The sequence below is a fragment of the Engystomops pustulosus genome, chromosome 6 (assembly GCF_040894005.1).
Source record: "Engystomops pustulosus chromosome 6, aEngPut4.maternal, whole genome shotgun sequence".
Taxonomy (NCBI): Eukaryota; Metazoa; Chordata; class Amphibia; order Anura; family Leptodactylidae; genus Engystomops; species Engystomops pustulosus.
This window is the reverse complement of record NC_092416.1, coordinates 154,072,391-154,086,491: the sequence shown is the minus strand read 5'-3', so window position 1 is coordinate 154,086,491 and position 14,101 is coordinate 154,072,391. Positions and strand designations below refer to the sequence as shown.

General features: G+C 44.4%; 1 protein-coding gene across 3 annotated transcripts in view; it reads right to left on the bottom strand.

Moving 5' to 3' along the window:
• Window positions 1-14,101, bottom strand: part of ITGB4 (integrin subunit beta 4) — a 49,877-nt gene that overhangs the window by 28,196 nt on the left and 7,580 nt on the right. For all 3 annotated transcript variants that reach the window (XM_072111885.1, XM_072111886.1, XM_072111887.1), the window contains exons 2-4: window positions 8,369-8,446; window positions 1,134-1,216; window positions 249-350 (exon numbers count right to left, since the gene is read on the bottom strand). In XM_072111885.1, the coding sequence (XP_071967986.1) occupies window positions 249-350; window positions 1,134-1,216; window positions 8,369-8,446 (263 nt within the window). The remainder of the gene's footprint in view (window positions 1-248; window positions 351-1,133; window positions 1,217-8,368; window positions 8,447-14,101) is intronic.

The window sequence follows — 14,101 nt, the reverse complement described above, 5'->3', positions numbered from 1 at the left end:
ATCCTTATAATATCACTTTATCTCTAGGCCCCCTTTCCTATATTTTGTAACCCCCGTCTTTAAAATGCAGATGCAGAGTTGAAGCGCCGAACCCAAGACAGTGGAACAGGACTATCCCGCTCAATCTGGGATGGCGGTGAAGTATATTTATATACATGGCACAATAGAAAGTGTGAACAGATTCTTAGAGGAGTAGCCTGGCACCAGAGAATGCCATATTCAAGTAATTATTAGGAAAGATATCTTACCCTGATAGTTCTTATCTCACTTTGCATGTAAACAATTCCGGCAGCGCTGCATCCATATCCAATGAGATTCTCCCGAAGGTCACAGCGAACATTACGGAAATTCTGAGTAAAATGAAAAGGGGGCAGTGTTTTTTTTATAGTAACAGCAGTGTGTTTAATATTTCCTCACTACAATTTAGGGTAAGGGTGGGGTAGTCTTTTGCCCGGTATAATATAATTATAGAGTATTGCAAGGGTAACGTTACTTGGCGGATTTTGGTTCCGAATTTTCCAGAAAAAAAATGTAAACTAGAAACAAAGCACAAATTCTGCAGCAAAGCACTTAAGTCTTCCAGGCAAGCAAATATTATGATAGATGAACATAAGGTCATTTTGAAGGGTTTCAGAAGCTGCATATGTACCTGGGAGGGGTGTAACAGAGTACAGAGGTTGGGATTGTAACCCCGCCCAGGTGCCTTAGGGGGTCAAAAGGCATCCATTTCTTATGTATAGAGAGCAAAGCTAGAAATGAAATAAGGTTGGGGGCAGTAGTGGATTATAATTTAGGCAGTTTGGGCAGTAGCCAGGGACCCAGGCCTTCTAGGCGGCCCTTGGCCACCCAATCCACCCACCAAATTTGTACTGAGAATGTACTGACCTACCCATGAAATCCCTGTATATCTCTTCCTGCTCTCAATATACATAAAGGTCCTGAAACCGCAGATTTAAATCAGGCAGAGTGGAAACATCCTCCATTCCCCAAAAAGCTTGATTTTAGTACAATTCCTGGACTTGTAGGGGCTATAATATTCATACAGGCCCGTGGCATTATTAATCCCTGGTTGGGGGGTCTGCTACAGATCTGTGTATACTATATGTAACAGATGACTTCATGGCCAATCTTACCGCATCTGTGCAATATGAACAAGCCTTATTCACACGAATACATTCTGTGCAGGTTTTCGCTCTGGAGGCTACACAGGAATTGACTGTAAATACAAAGAGACAAATTAAGGATATGCCTTATGCATGTATTCATTATAACCAGATATAAGCTAAGGGAGCCCTTATATCAGAGGGTTCATAGAAGAACATTTGCTGTCACTCGCAAACACCAAACCAACTAAAACTTAAAAACCTTCTTGCTATTTTGTTTCCTCGAAATAAATGCATTGTAATTGTTTTAGATGTGACCCTCTGAAGTTTCCTATTATAGAAAAAGATTTGATAGAGGATGAGAAATTGAGAGGTTTTTAATATATTTTAAAGGGGCTTTCCCATGAAGGCAAGTTAGGCCCTATACGGGGAATAGGGCCTAACTTGCTGATCAGTGGGGGTCTCAGTGCTGACACCTCCGCAGATCGCGAGAACGATGGGTCAGTCGGACCCCTTGCCACTCCTCAGACTAATGGAGCAGACGGCCGCGCATGACCGTTCTGCTCCATTAGTCTCTAATGTGGAAATTGGCGAGCGCTGTAAATGGAGGGGGATTTATAAGTAAAAGGTACAGTACATCCAGACAGGACTCCCAGGATAGACAGCGGGGAGGGGGGGGGGATTCATTATTAAAATGTAATAATGGTTGATGACTTTGTACACTTTTTATGATACCCAATATGAATATTCTTTATGTATGGGCATTTAACAACTTCTTTGCCTTTACTTGATGTGGCCTGGTGAAGCGCATATATTCTGCACATGTGCCTGACTGTGGTGTGTGAGGCTTCCGGACTACTAGCTCAGTTGCATGTACATGTTATTGAGCTATACACGAACTATGCACTCACATGCAACTAACCTATCCCAAATTTAATAAGTACAATGTTATTTATGCTCCTGCCTCTACGATTGGTTTCTATATGGTGTTAATCAGAATCTGATACACATATATCTCATTAAACAACACCACTGGGTGCCGTGGGGGTGGTCTCTTTGGTCCCTTGTGCTTGCGAGCAATATGCAATGCAATTTTTGGCACATTTACTTACCCGGTCCTGTCGCGATCCCTGCTGTGCGTAGTCCAACGATCTTGGACTCCGGCGCAATGCACTAAGATCGTGCGCCGGATATCCTGCATGTGTCGCTTCCCCTCTCAGGTCCGCCGGAGTTCACCATCTTCTTCCTGGTGCATGTAAGTGCATTGTCTTGCGACACAATTTAAATGTTAAATCCCGCGGTTTGTCCGAATCCGTCAGATCGTCCGACGACCCGCCCCCGATTTGTGCAGCGTGAAAGCCTGTGCAATTGCGACACAATACGATCACGTGCGACACAATCCCCGGTACGATCCACGAAAAGTTTAGAAACACGACGAAAATGCGGCCGTGAGACCCTTAGTAAATAAGCCCCTTTGTTGCTAACTATATTTGACTTTGCATGAGCTATCATTATGGTTTCTGTCTACCAATACTTGGATGTTACTTATTATTTTTGATATGGGACAGACCACCACCACATTATGTACACTTGATGTATGTTTTTATGGTTTGATGGTCTTGTTATTGATGAAGAAAGATTGTTTGTATTTTTATGAATTTGATGTTTTGGACTGATTTCTTATATACTGTTTTCCTATGTAATGTGGTGTGATTTGCCACCAAAAGAAACTGTTTAAAATGGCTTCCAAAACATTTCTAAAGGCTTTTAGACCATCTGGTTGGAAAGGGGGCGCAACCTCGTGAAAGGGACATGTCTGTGGAGAAGTGAGCGTGGTCATATGGAAATTAGGAAAGAAGCAAAGAAATTAAGGAGGGTGCCTCAAAATGTGGATCACAGTTTAGACCTGCTTAAAGAGAACCCGTCATGCAAAATAACCCCCCTAATCTAAATAGATTTTCATAAACTGCCATTAGAGAGCATTGCCTCTATCCCTTCATTGTCCCTCTACATGCTTGTAAATCTAAGCAATGAGGTCCTAAAGCTGTATGTAAATGACCTGTGAAATGTCCAATGAGTCATTAGCATATTCAAGCTGTCCAGCTTATTCATGAGTGGGAGGTACAGCCACACCCCCAGTGCTTGACTGACAGCCTCTACAATGATGTGATGTATGATCAGGGCCGGATTATAGGCGGGGCTCCCGGGGCTCGAGCCCCGGGGCCCCCACCATCTTGCCCCCCCTAGGGGCCCCCACCAGATCGCACTTCCCGTGCCCCCCCTCATGAGCCGAACGCCGCCCGCCGCCTCCGGGCATAGGCGAGCACCTCCCCGGCGATCCAGCCCCTGCATAAACTGCCCGCCCACTCATCCTGCTGCATGGAGAGCCGCCCGCCGCCTTCGGCACAGGTGACCGTTTCCAGGCCCACCTAAACAAGCAACACCCCCCCCTGGCCCCGCCCCGCGCCCCTCACTCCCGGCTCAACACTGTTTCCCGCTCCGCTCAGTGGCTCCTCGCTCCGCTCACAAGCCTCCGTTCACTCCTGGCTTAACACCGCCTCCGGCTCCCCGCCCCCCGCTCCGCTTGCTCCCCGCTCAACACCGCCTCCGGCTCCCCCGCCCCCCGCTCCGCTCGCTCCCCGCTCAACACCGCCTCCGGCTCCCCCGCCCCCCGCTCCCTGCTCAACCGCTCACACCCCCCCCCCCCCCCGGACGAACATGCAACCGCCAACCCCCCTCCTTCCTGGTCGAATAAGCAACCGACCGACTCACCCCCCACCGGCGAACAAGGAGCGGCAAGACCCCCCACCCGTCCGAGCAGGCACCCGGTCACCCGGTCAACAGGTAAGTATATACATATGTGTTTTTCTGTGTGTATATATGTATATACAGTGTATATATGTATATACAGTGTATATGTGTATTTATGTATATACAGTGTATATGTGTATATATGTATATACTGTGTATTTATGCATCTACTGTGTATATATGTATACACTGTATATACATTCATCTACTGTGTATATATGTATATGCTGTGCATATATGCATCTACTGTGTATATGTGTATATACTGTGTATTTATGCATCTACTGTATATATGTATATACTGTGTATTTATGTGTATATATGTATATACTGTGTATATATGCATCTACTGTGTATATGTGTATATATGTATATACTGCGTATTTATGCATCTACTGTGTATATGTGTATGTATGTATACGCTGTGCATATATGTATCTACTGTGTATATGTGTATATACTGTGTATATATGCATCTGCCGTGTAAAATATGTATATACTGTATATTTATGCATCTACTGTATATATGTATATACTGTGCATATATGCATCTACTGTGTTTATACACGCATATATGTGTGTACATTTATATATATGTGAATGATGTGGTTTTTGTATATACTGTGTATATGGAATGTATGTATATGCTCTATATACAGAATGTGTGTGGGGGCCTCCACCAGATTTTGCGCCCAGGGGCCCCCACCAACCTTAATCCGGCCCTGTGTATGATGGTGTAATGGCTGTTGCATGTGCTTACTGCTGGCCACGCCCCCTGCAGGCTGTGTGTGTATAGGAGAGATACAACAGCTCCAGGCAGCCATGTTATAGCAGAACATGTCAGGTACTTGTGTAGCTGATGCCTGTGTCTCTGTGTATTAGGAGGATGCAGCATGTCAGCAGATACAGCACACACACTAGCAATACTTTACTATACATTACACACAGACATGAGGAGGGGGAGGAGAGGGGAAGGGGAACAGGGGTGACATCACTGCCTCTGACCACGTGACCAGCCTCATTTACATAATAAAGAAAAGATGATTTTACAATAATTAATGTATGAAATAACTAGATAAAGGCTGGGATGGGATCCTTGTGAGCTACTCCAACAGGTAGAGGTGACAGAAATAGTGACAGAGACCTGATGACAGGTGTCCTTTAAAGTTGTTCTAAAAGTAAAACTGAACAGTCTTATACTGCGACAGATTCATTATCACAATGATTAGTGTGGTGCAGAACAAGACTGTGGTGACCAGCTCTGTACTGTCAGAGTCTGGGACACATTAATGAATTCCCCTAAGTCAGTCCTGATTACCACGCCAACACAGTGTTTGACATTGAGAGTCCTGATTACTCTGCCTACACACATTGATTGAATGTAAGAGTCCTGATTACTCTGCCCACACACAGTGCTTGAGAATGAGTCCTGGTTACCCTGCCCACACACAGTGATTAATAGTAAGAGTCATGATCACCCCACTAACACGCACTGATTGACAGTGAGAGTTTTGATTACCCTGCCCACACACAGTGATTGATAGGAAGAGTCATGAGTACCCTGCCCACACACAGTGATTGACAGTGAGAGTCCTGATTACTGTGCAAACACACAGTGATTGATAGTAAGAGTCATGATTACCCCACTAACAACCACTGATTGACAGTGAGAGTCCTGATTACCCTGCCCACACACAGTGATTGATAGTAAGAGTCATAATTACCCCACTAACACTCACTGATTGACAGTGAGAGTCCTGATTACCCTGCCCACACACAGTGATTGATAGAAAGAGTCATGAGTACCCTGCCCACACACAGTGATTGATAGGAAGAGTCATGAGTACCCTGCCCACACACAGTGATTGACAGTGAGAGTCCTGATTACCCTGCCCACCCACAGTGAATGACAGTGAGAGTCCTGATTACTCCACCCACACACAGTGATTGACAGTGAGAGTCCTGATTACCCCACCCATGCAAAGTGATTGACAGTGAGAGTCAGTGCCAAGGACTGAGTGGACCTAGGGGAATCAGAATTCTCTTGTTCAATCACTGTGCGGTAGGCGGGGTTATCATGACTTTTACAGTCAATCACTGTGTTTGATTGGAATTCTCTTGGTTAGTCACTGTGTGTGGGTGGGGTTATCGGAACTCTCAGTTTCAATCACTGTGTGTGGGGTTATTGGGACTCTCACTGTCAATCACTGTGTGTAGGTAGGGTAATCAGAACTGGGGTTGGGATTATAAGAGAAGAGTAGTTCACTGTGTGCCCCACTGAGTGTCTCATAAGTGACCAGCATTCCATTTATTCCTATGGGACTATTTCTGACATTTCCATAGAAGTGAGTATTGGCTGAGGATGTGCACCACTCTTTTCACATGAGGAGCTTTTAGGAGCCGGTCATTCCAGCTTTCAGAACCCTTGCAGGATGATGAACATATCACATAAACAGGGGTGTAACTAAGAGAGGCAGGGCCCCATAGCAGGCTTTTAAGTTGGGGCCTCCCTACCCCCTCAGAAAATATAAATATTTGTATACTCACACTTATACACTTATGCACACACATCTGTCCCAGTAGCTGCTGACCACATGGGGGAAGTAGATGGGAGGAAGTAGAGATGAGGGGTCCCTAGTCCTGTCATTCGTCTGTCCCCTCCCTCATCCCCAACATTTCTTATCTGAGTTGCAAATTCATGCTGTGTACTGTAGAAGATGTGCACTGTTATATACATTTTCTGCTCTACAATGTTCAGCATAATATGTATATAATGGTGCACATCCTCCATTCTTTTGTGTGTCAATTAGGATTGCAGGGCCCCTTGACATTGCAGCTCTGTCTGCTGCTGCTTTAGTTAACCCCTGCACATAAATATAAAATTATATCATCACTTGTAATGGACCGTGTATGGACATCTTTTGTATAAGCCAGCACCATATGATATAAATCAGTAATTGACATTCCTTATAAGCCTTTCTGTATGCATTAAACGTATATAAGATACCCAGGACGGGCTGCGGAGGATCTACAAGCTTCATTGTAAGCGGAGAGACTCTTTTTCAACCTAATAGTTTGATTCAAAACCAGGCCTTTAGTCAGAACTTTCTATCCATAGCATAGCAGACATAGCTTCACAATGTGCAACAGTATCCCACAGCAACCAACAAAAGAGCTAAATTCAGCTGTGCCCAGCCAGACCCCCGGACGTCGCATCCACTGTATAACCAGGCTGTTGTACCAAAACGTTTCAATCAGTTGTGTACTGGAGACGTGGGGAGATGGGAACGTAAGACTTAGACGGGTGCTGCTATGGGCTATATGGAATACTAGATTCATCGCACATCATTCTGTGCTATCGGATCGCCAGGTTGTCAAGCTTTTTTAGCACAAAATCTTTGTGACATTCGAATTTTTTTACAATTTTTTTCTGAACTTCGGACACAATGGGGGTCATTTACTAAGATTCGCGTTTTCCCGACGTGTTACCCAAATATTTCCGATTTGTGCCGATTTTCCCTGAATTGCCCCGGGATTTTGGCGCACGCGATCGGATTGTGGCGCATCGGCGCTGGCATGCACGTGATGGAAATTGGGGGGCGTGGCCGAGCAAAAACCCGACGGATTCGGAAAAAACGCCGCATTTAAAAAAAGAAATGTGTCGCTTGGGACGCGCTTACCTTCACTTGGTCCGGCCCGGTGAACTCCAGCGCGTTCAGATGCTTTTTAGCGCAGCAGCGCCACCTGGTGGATGGCGGAGGAACTACCTTGATGAATCCCGGCCGGACCCGAATCCACCGCAGAGAACGCGCCGCTGGATCGCGAACGGACCGGGTAAGTAAATCTGCCCCAATGGGGAACATTTACTTACCTGGTCCAGTCGTGATCCCGCGGCGCCTTCTCCAATGCTGATTCGGGTCTGTCAGGATTCACCAAGGTCCGTGCGCCCGATATCCACCAGGTGTCGCTGCTCCGGTCTGCCGGAGTTCACCTGCTTCTTCCCGGCGCATGTGAGTGCTTGATCTTGCGACACAAATTCTTTTTTAAATTCTGTGTTTTTTCAGAATCCGTCGGGTTGTCCGACGGCCACGCCCCCGATTTCTGTAGCGTGAAAGCCGGCGCCAATGCGCCAAAAATCCGACCACGTGCGCCAAAATCCTGGGGCAATTCAGGGCAAATCGGAAATCATCGGGAAACCCGACGAAAGTGTGCAATTCGGACCCTTAATATATGAGCCCCAATGTGACTCTTCTCTGCTCATTTTCACATCTCTTTGGAGGAGTTTTTATAGGTAAACAGTCGAGATCTTATATAAGAGAGAGAAAACTAAAAAGGACATTTCATACAGCAGTTAAATGGGGTAAAATCTGGTGATAGTGGCCCTTTAACTTTGTTTTCTAAAAGACTTCAAAGAAGATATGGATGCACAGCTCTATCACGGATGATGTACTTACCCTTATTGCAGCTCACACTGGAGATAGTCAGAAGCAGCAGCAGAGCCCCCAGGACATGAGGGAGGAACATCTCCCCACCTGCCAGATACAAAGAATGATTACATTATATATCCAGCATCTAACACTACATCACCTATATCACACATACTTCACAAACATTACACAAGCATTACATGTACAGTAATGGAATTGTTAATAGTTAGGTTATTAATAAAATGAGAATGAATGAACAAAAGACAAGTAGAAATCACATCAATATTTGGTGTCAATGCCCTTTGCCTCACATTGAGTCAGAAATGATAGGTCCCATTTTGAAATAAAAAGAATCCAAAAAACATTGCCTACAGATAAGATAATGATGTATGAAACACATTGCCTTAGATAGTAGAGTAATAGACTGTATGGACATTTCATAATAAAAGGCATTTTGCTAAGAATATTGATGACTTATCTTAAAGCAAAAGTTTCACCAGGAATGTCATTTTTAGCTGGTGACAGGTTCCAATAGCCTGTGTTATGCTTATTAAAAAAAAAAACGCCTTTGTCAGGCTATTAGCTGGCTCCCTGCCAGCAGAGTATTGCGAGTCCCAGGACAGAGGGGGGCAGCTGCAGCATGTGTGTGCCTGTGTCTCAGTCTCCTCTCCTCCTCACTAATCCAGCTCCCTCCCCCCTTCCTGTGCTGTGCATTGAACAGGCAGGGGTATAGTATGGACTAGAGGAAGAAGGCATGAGGACACACAAGCACACACAGGCTGCATTTGCCCCATCCCCTCCCACCCCCTTTCCTTGGTCTCATAAGAAGCTGCTATATGGAAAATGAAACATATGACACTGCCTATACGGTAGCTTATCTGCAGTAACCTGGTCTGACCACTACACAGAGAATGGAGCTATATTCTGTCTTCTGCTTGAGAGGACAACTGATCCATGGAGGTGCTGTGGGCATTGGAGCCCCACTAATTAGGTATTATAGACCTATCAATGGATGGGTTATCATTGTTTTAACAGAAACTCCCTCTAAGATAGCTCGGATGAGTTCCTTGGAGAGTGCTGGCCAACAATGGTTTATTCCAGTCATCTATTCCATCCCCAGTAATTCTGTTATGTAAGGCATTTATCTATAAACCATATATTCACCGACGTGCACTTCCCTTCCCCAATTTTATTCCTGCTTTTATGACTTTGGGTGTGTTTCCTCCCAGCATAGCTGATACTGGTTTCTAATGGTTTGAGGACTGCATAATGTGGCCATTGTGAGCAGTATCACATGTCCCATCTCACTAATCTAATATTATAGGTCATTTACACTGGAGCTCAGGGAAATTGAATGTTATGAAATTCTAGTGACCTACTGTGTGCGTGAACAAAAGAAGACATTTGGTAAAATTTGTAGATGGCAACAGGGTCGGTTTCACGTTTCAGGAGGTCCCTGGGCGACAGAGACTTAGTAGGCCCCTTTGCAGTGAACTCAAGTGGCATCATCAAAAATTCAAAATTTATCATACCAAACAGCCCCTGCATGGGTATTTTATTTAAAGCCTCTCACCCCCTATGGATGCCTTATGTACAGCCTGATGCGGGCCCCCCTTGGCCTTGGGCCCCGGCACTTGCCCAGCTATGCCCACTGCTGCCGTCGGCCCTGGATGACAACTAGATGCAGAGATTATATGTTCTGTAAATAAATATTTATTATTCTATTATTTTTATGGCTAGTATGGATAAAGTAACCAGTGAATTTGCACCAGAATCCTGTCATCTGTGCACCATATTTATTGTGTTATGATTACCAGTCTGACTTTGCTAAAAGCAGTAGGGCTCACATAGAAAAGACATGGCCTATAATAGAACTTATATTAATATATATTTCTATATGTTGTGCCCTTTTTATCTCACACAAAATACACCAATGACAAGAGGGTGAGGATTTATAGGAAGAAGGGGACTTCAATACAAAGGTATCAGGTCCTGCGATACCATGCTCCAAAAATACACATTGGGGCACATTTACTAAAGGACTTGCGCCAGTTTTCTGTCAGACTTTGCATGTTCTTTCTAGTGCAAACTGCTTGAACAGGTATTTAAGAAGTGTCTGAGACACATATGTGTCACACACGACCCTTTTGGGTCATGGCTGCACTATTCTTCATTGCACACAAATTTCTGCACTGAAGGGGGCGTTCCGATGCATATTTTGCTGTTGAAGGCTATGGCAAACAAGTAGGTGATAAAAAATTAAATTCGCCAGTCTACCCTAGACTATCCAGTCCTTGTGAGTGTCTACCTAAGTTTAGGACTAGTCCAGTTTAACTTTAGTCTAAGTTTAGTCAAACTATTAGACAGTATTAGACAACTTGCATTATATTTCTATTTTTTCCATTCTTCTATTTGTCACTGCTATACAAGTAATCGGTGTTGCCACCTATCTATTCTATATGTCACTTTCAGGGGTAGAATGTATGATGTACATGCCAACCTTCTGGGACATCTTGGAAGCTCCATAAAGATAAGGAGACATCCTAGAGACCCAGTACAGTGGGTAGATCCTCTAGGCGACTAGGGGCAAAAAAAGGGAGCATGGACACCCTTTAGATCTTGGAGACAGACTTTCCATTGTTGGTGTAATAGCCCTCTGTAAGGGTCCTTACAAAAAAGCTGGTTCCCGATATCCTCCTGGCTAGCCAGCTCTGTTACACTCATTTTAGGAATTCTATCTCTAAACACTGGAAAATTCCCCTGATCTTCTGTCCTATGCTGCCATCTTATGACACAAAAGGATATTGGGGCTTATTTACTAAGGGTCCCACGGCCACATTTCTGTCAGGTATTCCGACATTTTCGGGGATCGTGCCACTGGGACAGGGTTTAAGAAGGGGATTGTGTCGCACGCGATCCAATTTTTTGGCGCATTGGCGCCGGCTTTCATGTGACAGAAATCGGGGAGTGGGCCATCGGACGATATGACTGATCCGGACAGAGCACGAGATTTAACTTTAAAATTGTGTTGCAAGCCCAAGTACTTACATCCACCGGGAAGAAGATGGTGAACTCCGGCGGACCTGAGCGGGGACGACACATGCAGGAAATCGGGTGCACGATGTAAGTGAATCGCGGTACAGTGCATTCTTGTCGGACACTCCGGATCAGGGAACGCGCAGGACCGGGTAAGTAAATGTGCCCCATTATGCCTACAAGATCTTATGCCTGTGAACTGGAGGATTAATGTCTGTGATGTTTATATTTGTTAATCTTTTTGTACCTCAAGGCTAGTGTTTGGTTGGAACCCTTGGAAATTCCCTTATCTGGAATTTATAAAAATTTCCTCTGGTTGGATTTCATGGTCTTTGGTTTTCCTCTCAGACAGGACCAGCTTTCTCTGTCCTGAGAGACTAGTAGCTCTTTTAGCTAATACCACCATTCAGATTGCTGCCAAAGCAACTGTGCCCTTCTTGGCTGTTACTAGCCACCCCCTAACCCAGGGTGGGCAATTAATTTCCACAAGTGAAAAAAAATGTAAATTACATTACAATGATGAAATAAAAATATGGAAGACCTAATTGCATCATTATTTATTGATGGAGAGGGGTGCTCAAATTTATGAACAATCTCACGGGGCCTGGGCCCATGTCAAAGGTGCACCAAAAAGAGTTGCTGCACTCTGTCGGGCAGTACAGGGGGCGCCAGTTCATGCAGAATCGGGCGCACCCTGCACACTACACAGGTAACTGCACATAGTACAGACTGCACTGTTTTTGTTCAAGATTCTGTAGTAGTAGGTCTTCTTCACCATCTGCACAGGTATCTACTAACACACACACTTCACTGCACTGCCGCCTCCCACTCTTGCATCTCCTCGTTGGCCCTTAAGGGCATGTATGTGGCCTGTTTTCCAGGACCAAGCCACCCGTGACATAACTCTGGATTTAGGCCACTCAGGTCCCAAGGACTCCAGCTGCCCCCATACTATAGTGAGGGCCCCGGCGGTTGGACATTGCCTGGGATGATTCAATAGTGACTCTAAGCCTTGAAACTGGAGGAAGCCATGATTGGAATAATAATGAGGGAAAACTGTGAATATTATAAAGTCGGGGCAGAAGTCACCTTAGCACAGCTTTCTCATACCCTGTCCAAATATTTAGATGACCCTATATTGTATTTGAATTCCCTGACCAAGGCAGTGGTCTGTTAGTCCCTCAACACACAGCACCAATGGCCTATGACCCTGTCATCCCCCACACCCCAGTTACACCCTTGCATCTTAGAATGTGCAGCACCATATGGAAACTCTTGTCTCTTTTCTTACTTGTCTAGACTGGTAGCCTGCTGATATCTGTGATTTTTTAGCACATACCTTCAGTCTGTTTCCAGGTGGTGTAGCTGAGATCTTTGCACTGAAATCTCATAGTTGATAAAATAAGTTGATTAAATAACTCAAAATATTCAGTATATTTCAACTTATTAATTTACATGTCATCATTATAAGTTATAAAACATGTTGACGATAATATGCGAAGAGGCAGTTTCCAGGGTCAGAAAAATTGGTTTTCTTAGTTGCATTAGATAGAGATGCTATACCCCACACAACCTGCGCACAGATGTGGCTCTAATTTGGGAAGAAGGTATACATGTTTTTCTAATACTGGGCAACCTTTAAATGTATTAGCAAAGTTGATGACAAAAAAGGTCACTTAAGTAAAGGAGCAAAACAAGGTAGGTGACCATGGAATTGTGCAACAATTCTTACTGATATGTGGAACATATTTTTAAAGATCAGAAGTTTCGTTTGGGTAAAAAGTTGTATAACAATAGAAAAAAGGGCAGATTTAGTTTTTTTTCCAAAAACAACGCCATAACTGTATTCGGATTGTGTGTTGTATTGAAGTTCATCTCATGGAACTGAACCGAAATGGCTTAAAGGAAATCTACCACTTGAAGTGGCAGGTTTCAGATGGAAATACCTTGGTGTTACCAGGTGAGGGGCATGGTGACCCTCCCAGCACAGTCTGACAATGTCCATTAGGTTTAGCATTTGCTTGTAGAGTCAAGATCCTGACAGGGAGAATGGTGACACCCAGTTGTCATTTCATAAATACATTTCTCAGAGGATCTGCAAGAGCAGAGAAACGATGATGAAGAAATTACTGCAAAAATGCCATAATTATTTCCCAAGGCTACATACACACTAACGCTCTTGGGCAGCAAACAACGGATCTGTGGTCCATTTTTACTGTCTGTGTGTCATCAGTCTATAATCTGTATTGAACTGTATGTCCACTGAAAGTGTGTGTCATCAGTATGCCAATCTGCAAAAATAATGTAAGGCTAGCAAATTCGGTCACTAGCTTTTCCCAATCTCTTGATTGTGTTAACTAGAAACTGATCCACAAACAAGGATGACTTTATTTTTCAATTTCCTATGGATTTCTATGGGAAAGCCGAGACTTAAACAAGGGAGTTTTCTACAGCCTCCACGCGAATCCCATTCATGTGCCTGGATCCATTGACATAAAGGTGTCAATGTAACATCTGTTAACAAAATTGACAGTAAAAAGACCAAAACAACATTCATGTCATGGTTCGGATGGATCTTAGTATAGTATGGAGGGATCAGAAGGCAGGGCCGGCACCAGTACTGGGCATACCCGGGCAAGTGCTGGGGCCCAGAGTTGCTGGGAGGGCCCACATAAGGCTTTATATAATTAGTCCATAGGAGGTGAGGGGGGATGTATGTAAATA